The 11340-nt window shown below is 41.8% G+C and overlaps 1 protein-coding gene across 2 annotated transcripts in view; it reads right to left on the bottom strand.

Moving 5' to 3' along the window:
• Window positions 1-11340, bottom strand: part of TGFBR3 (transforming growth factor beta receptor 3) — a 207880-nt gene that overhangs the window by 4663 nt on the left and 191877 nt on the right. For both annotated transcript variants that reach the window (XM_078451688.2, XM_078451687.2), the window contains one exon: window positions 10403-10510. In XM_078451688.2, the coding sequence (XP_078307814.1) occupies window positions 10403-10510 (108 nt within the window). The remainder of the gene's footprint in view (window positions 1-10402; window positions 10511-11340) is intronic.

The raw sequence follows: 11340 nt of genomic DNA, 5'->3' as shown, positions 1-11340 counted from the left end.
AAAAGGGATCAATGCTCTCCAATGAAAAACACTGCATTTTCTCTGAAAAGTCAGAGCATAAACTTAATAATCTTCTGGTCAGCAGTCGCCCTCTTCTAATGTTGGAAGCCCCAGAGGGCCAGCTCTGTTTATGAATGAGCCTCCTCTTTCCCGGTCCTGCTGAAATACACAGCTATCAGCCAGAGAGATAAGCAACCCTCTGCCTGCTTCATTAAAACAAAACACACAGAGCAAAGGCTCGACTCCTCAAGGGCGGGATCTCAGCCTGTTACTTCCATTCCCTTTCTGGGGCCCCTCAAAGGACTCTGCCAAAAGAGCAGCTCTGCAAAATGTAGAACCCGTTCGTGCCTTCGCGTCTGGTTACAGCTTCCCCTGTCACCCATTTTACAAACCACACAACTACAGCACACATTTTTGCATCAACCTCAGGGCATTTGTGTGCTTGCTGCATTGTTTGGCCCGTGCTGTCTTTCCTCTGATTATCTTTTCTTCCGGGACTGGTGGGATAGAGAGAGGATAGGGGGCCAATATTCCTCAGAGGCAGAGAAACTGTATTTCCACTCTTCTTGGTTTTTTTAGGCAATCTATATTTTGGACGTTCCCCAGCATTACCCTCTGCCCTTCATGTATGTATGTAATTAAAGATCTGGAGAAGTTTGCCTCCATGACAGTGACTTTCTGCCAGAAATTCACTTTCCCCAGAGTGGGAGCTTATTTCTAGAAGGAAATCAAATCTCTTAGCTATTCTGATGTCAAAAAAACAAAACAAAACAAAAACCCCCAAACAAACAAAAAACCCAAAGCCTCCAGGGACCCAAACAACTTGTGATATACTTTAAAAATTCAGCTCCCTTAAACCCACATGTTGATCCACACCCAGCTGCATTGTTATGCTATTAGAAGGACTGATGGGGCCGTGCATGAAGCACATTTTTGCAACACTTTTCTCCATTTAAAAAGAAAAGCAGCAGGAATCAACACTCCACCTTCCCTTTTTGGCTCACCTGGACTTCATTTGTTCAGCCTGATAGCAGCTAAAGCAAGGTGGCCTTGCCTCATTTATTGACAGTGAGCAAGTCTGTCTCATCCAGAATTGGACACGGGCTTGATTATTCAGAGTCAGGAAAAGTGCCAATACTACTCCCTGCCCAGGAAGTATGAGTACTTGCTTTCTGATGTCTGTTTGCTGAATGTAATTTGTTGGCATGCCAGTTGATTTTAATCAGTGCCCATTAAAAAGGTCTTTCAGCTTCCAGTTTTGGAAACTCTTGTGCTAACGCAAAACACTGTCTAAAATGAAAACTCAAGCAAAGCCAAACAAAGAAGCCCCCTCTCCTCTCAAGATTGCAGGATGTATTTCACCACGGTGGACAAGTCAACTTAACCTAATTATCTACTGACCTCGAAGTAGCTACACCTGTGGTGAACGTTGCAAAACATACAGACTTGTGGAATCACTATGCTGGACACCTGACCTAATGTGACACTGTGTGTCGGCTATACTTCAGGAAAAAAAATGAGGAAAAAAAAAAAGCCAATCTACTGACTTTGAGCCAATAATGTGCCAAGCCAAGGAGAATCTTTGTCTGAGAATCTGCTCAGAAATACTGAAAGTACTGTTTTTAGAAATATTAAAAATACCTTCTCCTACTGTGGTGGCTATTTTCACATGGATGAGATTTCTCTCACGTTGTTAAAAGCTTTTACCTTCTTTAAAAAAATTTTTTTTAATGTTTATTTATTTTTGAGAGAGCGAGTGAGCGAGCAAGCATGAGTGGGGGAGGGGCAGAAAGAGAGGGAGACACAGAATCTGAGCCAGGCTCCAGGCTCTGAGCTGTCAGCACAGAGCCCAACGCGGGGCTCAAAGTCACAAGTTGCGAGATCATGACCTGAGCCAAAGTCGGAGACTTAACTGACTGAGCCACCCAGGCGCCCCAAAAGCTTTCACCTTCTGACAAATTACGACAAGGATTTTTTGTTGTCAGATGAAAGTGGTGCGACAGAAACAGTCACCCTGAGAAACAAAAGTCTGATGTGCAGATGCTTCTGCTTAAAAAGCCAATGGAGTTCCCCTGGGTTTTCTGAGATGGGCCCTTTGGCTTTCTGCTCTCTATCACAGTGACCTCTGATTTCTTGGAGCACTAACTCGTAACATATCCCTTGGGTGACTAATACAACCACCCTACTTCCGGAGAAGAAGGGCAGGGAGGACCCCAGAGCTAAGCAGAATAGGCCCACTTAGCAAATGTAAGGAATTGAAGGAAGGATCCTTACTCATGAACATCATAGTTGGCCATCAGGAGAAATGTGTTCAGTCTTCACGCTTTGCTCCTAAAATTTCAAACCCCACTAAGGAAGAGAGATGTGGGGAGGAAGGACAGTAGAGGAGGAGGCCTTTGGAAGAGGGTGTATTAGAAATAATTCCACCCAGTTCACATATTTGCCTGTGGCTGAGCCAAGATGTTGCCAGAGATGCTTTCAGAAACAGAAAAATATATTTCTTAAGGGATAATCTGTTTTATTTCTTTAGCTTGGCATGGAGTTGTCCAGATCTGATTTCCTGCCACCTCTTTGGCAGTCTACTTTACAACTGGATTCTTATCTCTGCATCTTGCAGCATGGCAGGTCCTGGGGAAGAAACTTCATCTCAGAAAGATGTGAATAACTTGGAGAGGCTCCACGGGGAAACAACAACAGAAGAATTTTAAAGAAAGGTGAGAGGAATCTCAATTATTTAGCCCAAAGGAGAATGTTTGCAAATATCACCCAAAGAGGATTATTATAAAGAAGAGCAGACAGCTGTGCTTTATCTCTCTTGAGGGCAGAACATGAGGAAATGAGTTTAAATGGTAGCACTAAGGATTTAGGTCACAGAGAAAAGAACTTGCTGATTATGGGGATTGGTTAGTTATAAGGGGAATTTATGGAATCTCTTTCTTGGAAGACACTTAAGCATTGGATTGAAAACCATATGCCTGGGGATGGCTTAGCTTTAATATTACTTGATGCTGGAAAGAAAAAGATACTGTCTGCAAGGCCTATGTGTTGGTTGTAATTATGGACCAGTCAATGTCTCAACCTCCTGATATCCTAATTGTAATTATTTTACAAGCTTGCTCCCGTAAGGATAGTGAACTAGATAGACTACCTTTAGTTTATAGAAATGTTCATTCATTATTTATCATTTCCAAAAATGGTCCGTCTCCACTCTCCGAGCTAAAAGATTTTCCTTCTGCAGGCGAAACTCATCAGGAGGGGTACGTCTGATGTTGTTATAATTTATGAGGAAGGGGGGAGAGGTTCCAAGGCAGGAATTAAAACCCTTCAAAATGTCCTGCCTATCATTTTCTTTCTGTATTCCTGCAGTACAGCCAACCTATTTGCCCCCACATTTTGGTTTTCTGTGGCTTATTTTACTTTAACTTAACCTGAGCACATGGGTGCCGAGAGTGGATTCCTGCCTTCTTTACAGTCGTACCAGGGCTCCCATCTGTTCCAGCTGCATCTTCCTGATCCCTGGGACTCAGCCTCTTGCCCCCTACCTTAGTCACACCTGTCTTTCTGCTGCTTCTCTCTGCACCTGGACTAAACTTGGGAGCCTGAAGAAACTTCAGACTTCTGGAAACATTTGAAGCCCCTAGAGATGCTCCTAATTAAAAGCTCTTACCTGACTCAGGTAAACCTAAGTAGGTGCTTGACTTTCACTTTAAGAACACATGGTATGTTCAACTGAGGACTGCTGAACAGAAACCTGAGGGATTGGGACAGGCATGCCTACTTTGAGACCTCAGCATTTTATATTGCTCTGTGGAATGCAGCATTCCTTCCACTCTTAGATTTTTGTTCTGCCTACATATCTGAGAAACGTTCATTATCTTACATTTTTGTAGGACTTGGGAGTTCATAAGACTTTTCACATGCATTCTTGCTTAAGTGCTCTCACCGCCAATGACCCTGGGCAGAAGGGGTCACGTCTATGTTTACTAAAGGGACGTGGTTCATAGTAAGGTAACAAGACTAGCAGTTGAACAAACTAGATCTTCAAGTCCCAGGGCTGTACAGAGACACACATGGAGGGCAGCCTCGCCCCGGACCCCTGCCCTCTTCCGTCTTCCTCTCTTCTTCCTCTTATTATCATCACACTGTGAGTACATTCTGTTCAGTGGCCACAAAGGCAAGTTACATAAAGTAAAAATAAATGATGACAACCTCTAACCCACCCTCCTGCACAGTTTTGTCTGCAAAAGGAAGGTCTTTTAGCTTGGAGAATGGGGAGGCTCAATTTTGGAAACGATAAACAGTGACTGAATACTTCTCTAAACTAAACACAATCTAGTTCACTCTTCTTACAGGGGTGAGAGAGTGAAATAATTCCAATTAGGATATCAAGAGACTGAGACATTGGTGCACGATGACAACCTACACGGAGGCCAAGAGAAAAATCTCACCAAAATGACACTGTACAGATTTTATTTTTAAAGTTTCTTTATTTATTTTGAGACAGAGAGAGAGCGGGAGAGGGGCAGAAAGAGAGGGAGAGAGAGAATCCCAAACAGGTTCCATGCACAGTCAGCGTGCAGAGCCTGATGTGAGGCTCGAACCTATGAGACCGTGACATCATGACCTGAGCTGAGATCAAGAGTTGGTCACTTAATTGACTGAGCCACCCAGGTGCCCTGACACTTTACAGATTTTTAAAAGGCATCAACCTACAAGAAAGAAAAAAAGAAAAGCAGGAGTGGCGACAACATCAATAAAATATTGAAAGCTGGTGAAGAAATGGGTGAGTAGTAAGTGATGTAGCAGATTTAAGAGAGCCAGAACCTAAGCCAACAGTAAGAACAGATGAGCAACAACCAAGTTATAGTACAGAACCCTCAAAAATTCAGGAAATGGTAGCACCAGTTACTCGCAAAGACGGCAAACTTGAGGCTGCAAGCACTAGGGTTGACTGACTGCTGCTGTATAAGCAGCAGTGAGATTTTTCTAGATCCCCTTCTTTACCCTGTGGAGTGGGACCCTGCCCATCCTCATCTGGGAGGGAGACAGGAAGTTTACTCTCCAGAATATGAAACTGAGGTTTCCAGGAGTGAACAACACCAGGACAGTTGAGAGCAGAGAACCCAACTCAAAGAGGAAGATTAAATGAATGTCCTGTAGGTTGGATGTTGTGGTGCCTAGAACTCTGACAGCCAGACCTGCACTCCCCAGGAAGAAAATAAGAAAACCTATTTTATAGAAAACCTGGTGAGGAAACCTCAAGAGGAAAGATCCAAAGATGAATTATTAGGAGTTACTCAATAAAAGGCAGCCAGATCACCCTAAGGGAAGTTCACAATCAGTATATCCCATCTATATCCTCAAAACTTACTCATTCTTAAATAATCCTATATTAATATTTTCAGAGGGATAAGATATTACACCCGTAGGAATAAGATATATATTTTTAATTCATAGGAAAAATGTCTTGGAATTGAAACATTTGAATGCAGTAGTTAAAAATTCAGTGGGAAATGAAAAGATAAAGATGACGAAATCTCTTTGAAAATTAAGGAAAAAAGTAGAAAACAGAAAAGAAAGGAAAATTGGGGAACCATTCAAGAGGTTCATCTTTATAATGATTTCTAGAATGAGAGAACAGAGAAAATAGGAGTAAAAACAAATGATTCCAAAAATCTCAGTGCTGGAAGACATTAATTTCTAGACTGAAAGAGCTCCATAATGTATGAAATCCACCTAAGTCAAGGACTGTCATTGTAAAATTTCTCCCAGAAAACAAAACAAACAAAACAAGCCAGCAATTTGAATGGCTCTGAGTTTCCCAAAAGCAATCTTCAGAGCCAAAGGTCAATGAGGAGTGCTTCTAAGATTCTAAAGAAAAATTATTTATGACCTAAAATTCTGTACCTTGCCAAGCTGTCCACCAAGTGTTTGTATAAACTGAGGATATTTTCAGATATGCAAGGTGTGACAAACATTTACTTCTTATGTACCCTTTCAACAACGGAGGAGAAGACATGGAATGAATGACACAGGCCATTCAAAACTCCCAAGGTGCAGGAAATTCCCAGAACAGTAGTGAAGGAATACAAGAAGACAACAGTGTCCAATACAGAGGGCAGCCAGTTCAGACATGAACAGGTAAAAAGGCTCCGGGAAAGATTTAGTGAAGAAAATGAATCAGTGGAATACTGTTGTCTGAATGCATTCAGAAGAGACTGAGACAACTGGCAGAGGGTCAACAGATGAATTAGTGAGAAGCGTACAGAAAACTAAGCCTGCTGCCTGGGTGGCTAAGACAGTTGAACATCTGACGCTTGGCTTGGGCTCAGGTCATGATCCCAGGGTCATGGATTGGAGCCCTGCATATCACACTCTGTGCTGAGTGTGGAGCCTGCTTGGGATTCATTCTCTCTCTCTCTCTCTCTCTGCCCCTCCCCTGCTCATGTGAGCAGTCTTGCTCTCTCAAATAATAAATAAATAATAACATTAAAAAGGGGTTAAAAAACAAAACTAATGTGGGGAAGGAGGGGAGAGATAATCATCAATTCTAGGGAAAATTAAAAATCATGCAGGAGAAACAATAATATACTACATAGCTAAATTGTGATTAGCATTTAGGTAGTTATAATATAAACAATAAATACTGATCTACCCAAAATTTGACTATAATTCTGTTAAGAGGATGGTAGGGCTGGGGGACAATCAGGGGCATGAATGTATAATTGGGACACAGTGATGACAAAGAACTGAATTATCATTTTCCATTGTTGAAAGAAAAAGCCTAAAGCTGTTAAGTCAAGAAGTTGCAATACTATACTTCTATTATTTCAATATATAGATTAATGTCCAAAACAATCAGCTAAGAGTCAGGAATGGTGCTCTGAGGAGCAAGAAAAGGGAGTGGGGCAGTAGGGGGCTCATGTTCTTCTAATAAGTCTTGTAGAACTATTTCAGTCTTTAAGCTATGTGCATATGTTACTGTAATAGGGCTAAGAAGTTTTACTAAAAAATAAAAGTAAATACTTTTGCCCCTCACATCAAAAAAATGACAGATACAATTCTGCATATGATTTTTGGGACCTTTAAGAACTACAAGTTTGGGGCTCCTGCACTAGCCAGACTCGCAGAAGCATGAAGATTCTATGGTTCCTTTCCAGCACCATTTCTTTTCTGACTGTTGCTCCTTTTTGTGGTATCTTAGTAGATAATATAAGTTTTAGGAATGGAGTTTTCCAGAGTTAATATAGCCCTCAGGAGGTATTGCTTATGGCGCCCAAAGCTGTGATATGACAGAGGACGGACCCAGCTTTTTTGGACTAACACATGTTCCAGGTATGGAAGTATGTATCCACAATTCAAACACATGACTTGGTTTGGTGCTCTGTGCTTGGATGGAAATGAAGAACATAAAAAGAATTGGTCTGAATTAGGGGCTGTTTTTGACACAGAGGCAGATGCTGCTTGAACCCCCAAATATACCATACAAGGTCTGAGTTTCACAGCTTAGACTATTGTGGATGTTGAATGCATTGAGTCTGTGTATACACCTCTCTCCATTGACTACTGCATTAGAATCTCTTTTCATCTAACCTTGCTGCTAGCTGATCCAGGTAGGAAACTGAAGGAGTTCTGGACAGGATAGTACGACTGGGTTCTGAAGTGGGCCTTTTTCACACTTATATGATGTTGGTTTTCCTTATGAGAAGTCTTTAAAATGAACCAGAGGCTACAGCTTTTAATAAAAAGTCATTCTGAAGCTGTATCATATGTGATGCTAGCAGGGTTAGAGCCCAAATGACAGTGTCTATAAACCTTTTAACTTCCAAATCAGTGTAATTTATATTGCTTTGGAAACCATAACAGGAAGGGTTTTTGGCTTTGTTTTTCTTTAATCTACTTCCAAACCTATTTCTATATTAACAAAATGTAAAAACTCCTCCCCTTCAGTGTCTGGTTTGTGGGAGAAGGGAGCAGGAATGACAAACCTTGGAATTTAATGAGCAGACCAATAAATGCCATAAAACCAAGCTTTGCTTTTTATCAGGTTTGTGACCATGGTTGTGCGCAAGAGTCTGGGATTATCGGAGTGAGTTTAGTGGGGTGTGTGCCAATAGTGAGTGCCATGTGGTAGCCCGATACTGCCTGGACCTGGCTGTCTGGCCCTACCCGGCCTGAGATGAACTTCCAGGGTTGAGGGTGTAGCTCCATGGCCAAGGCCAGTCATTGCTCTCAGCAGGCACATGTTAAGCATAGGCGGATAACCAGCCCATATAAAATCCTCAGGGCGACAGAGTCTTTTTGGTGTAGTTCCAAGTTCATTCCCAAAATACAGCATCAGCTGCCAATGGCCCTAGAACCTCACAGCCAGGCAGGAGATTGGGAAAGATTAAAAGGAACTGCTAGCATGAGATCTGAACATGTCAGTACACCTCTGACACATTACTTACTCTAAAATACTACTCTGCTAAAAGCCGTCCCTTCTGGTGCTTATATGAACTGTTCATGAGGAAGAATATGCCTAAATTGATTCCCAGGGGTTTGTATATTCTTAGAATCATTACATTTAGGATTAAGAGTCTCATTTTCTCTCTCACATGATATATACCTCACTCAAACATCTCCAATTGGGAACAATAGTTTGAGGACTCAAAGCTCCACTATCACAACTCCTAAGCTTTTGCTTTGGATTGTGTGACTTTCCATGCTAGGCACAAATGGATCTGATCTCCTTCGGCCATAATCTAAAATATCTCAGCCAGGGGATGCAGTATTTGAAGTAAAAATTCTGCTTAGGGATTAAGAGGTGACTTCTCAAAATGCCCTTCTGTGCTTCGTCTCCCTTTAAAGCAGTCATCTTTTTAGCTTGTCTGGTTGAATGGCCCACAGTAAGGCCAAAGATCATGGTGCTCATTCGTTCAATGGAAAATCAATGAAATTCTAAATAGAAAGGCTGGACCTGCCACTGGCCTCGGGCTGATCAATCAAGCACAATTTACCTAGGTTCATAGTATAAACTCAAAGTATCCAAGGACACATAAGCCTAAGTAGCTCTCTAGACATACCCCAAAATGGATGTCTTTCTTTCCTATGTCTATCTGCAAGGAAACTAAGAAAGAAGCAACAGAAGGAAGGTCCATTTGTTTCTCCCCTATCGCACTAGCCTCGCCCCTTGCCAGGCCTGCATTCTGTACTGGGGTCAGAACAGGTTCTCTGTTCAGGCCAGAATGTTTCAACCTTGGGATTGAGGGGAAGGGGAAAGGGGGGGGGGGGTGTGGCATATCAGAATTTGGGGGAAGGAGGAGCACAGCTTGAAAACAAAGTACCTTGTTTCACCATTTTTATTTGTTTGCAAATCATGAAAATATATTTTAACTTTTTTTTTTTTTTAATTTATTTTTGAGACAGAGCATGAGCAGGGGAGGGGCAGAGAGAGGGAGACACAGAATCTGAAGCAGGCTCCAGGCTCTGAGCTGTTAGCACAGAGCCCGACACAGGGCTCGAACTCATGGACTGTGAGATCATGACCTGAGCTGAAGTCAGATACTCAACCAACTGAGCCACCCAGGTGCCCCTCATGAAAATATATTTTAAAAATTTAAACAATTTTATAGAAGAAAGACATGAGAAATTTATGCTTATCAAAGAGGGCATGGCATGGGTTTTAAAAGGGTCAAGAAATTCTGGTGTAAGCCACCGAGACTGGGGATTCTGGTGGGCAGTGCGCAACATCTTGGCAGAGAGGATAATAAAATCTTCGCTTCCTTTTTCACTTCCTGCCCATTCATATGTCTGCACTGAAGTGTTTAGCTTTGAGGGAAGGGTTTGTATTTCTGGTTTGTCTACATTAATTGTCTTTAATTCAACCCTAACCACAAAATAGCTTTATTAGTAGCTAAACTTGACCAACATTTCAATTGCAATTAACATAGTTTGAACATTCCTTTTCTTTACTTACTTTCTTTTTTTTTTAAATGTTTAGTTTTGAGAGAGAGAGAGATAGAGAGAGAAAGAGTGAGTGAGCGAGTGCACTAGCAGGGAAGGGGCAGAGAAACACTGAGACACAGAATCTGAAGCAGGCTCCAGGTTCTGAGCCACCAGCACAGAGCCCGACGAGGGGCTTGAACCCACAAAGGGAGAGATAGTGACCTGAGCTAAAGTTGGATGCTTAACCGACTGAGCCACCCAGGCACCCTTGAACATTCCTTTTCTAATGATGCTTCAGGCACACTGTATTTTTGCAAAACCCCATTTATGCCAAATACATTCATGTGCAAATGGTGGGGATGAAGTTTCTCTCTCATTCGTCAGTCCATCCATTCATGCAACGAAACCCTGAAAGGTCGCCTGTGTGGCAGACATACAGGATTCACAGCAACTACTATCTGACAGTCACACTCACCTGTGTGAGAATAGATGTACCACAAGGCCCCTGTCAGGAGTGCTCCGATCACAAATGCTGCAAATGCGATGCCCATCACGGTGAGGGTGTCCAGACCATGGAAGATCTCTATAAAGGAAGGGAAGCCAATGCATACTTTCAGTGAATCTGCATTATACGTTACAATTTTATATCTGTGCCACAAGCACTTTGGGAAGGCTGAGCCCTGACTAATAAAAACAAGGGTGAAATGAGGATTCCAAGAAAATGCAGTGTATTTGAAACTTGCATGTTTTTTTTCCCCCCAAAATGAAAATAAAATGATCCGATTTCCAAGATATCCTCCTCACTTTGCAGCCTCCGTGTGAAGATGCTTTGGAAAATGAACTTCCATGATCAAAATGTGACCCACAGCAAACACTTTGAACAATGATACAAGAAAACACACTTCAAATACTCTACAAACATGTTTTCATGAACATTTACAAGTATGAGAGATGACCGGAAGAAAGGGAGTGCCAAGGAGGAAACATGAGGTAAGGATCGACTCTTCCTATAGATTTTAACTTTTCAGTGGTCTCAGCTCAAACCCTCCATCTTAACAATTATGTATTGTATCATTTAAAACAACCTACTCTTTAACACTTTTCCAACCGTGATCTTTCTACGAGGGGGACGGAAACATGTCTCTGTGTGGAGGGATGTCAGTTTTATGGTCAGCAAAACACATAAATAGAACCAATTGTTCCTCCACTTGGCAAAGATGTTTATACTTGAAATTAATTCCAGGCTACAGAAATAGAACATTTCCTGAGAACCACCTTCTTTGAATCACTTATAAAAAGTTAAAATCACTTTCTAAGAGAGAAGGTTTTTCAGTAGGATAAAATTTCCAAGGTGTCTTTTTTTTAATATAAATTTCAGGTGTACAATCTCCCCAAAATTTCAATACCATGTTC

Source organism: Panthera onca, chromosome C1, assembly GCF_046562875.1.
Source record: "Panthera onca isolate mPanOnc1 chromosome C1, mPanOnc1 haplotype 2, whole genome shotgun sequence".
Lineage (NCBI taxonomy): Eukaryota > Metazoa > Chordata > Mammalia > Carnivora > Felidae > Panthera > Panthera onca.
Note: the sequence above shows the minus strand (reverse complement) of the source record. Positions and strands in the feature narration are given on the sequence as shown.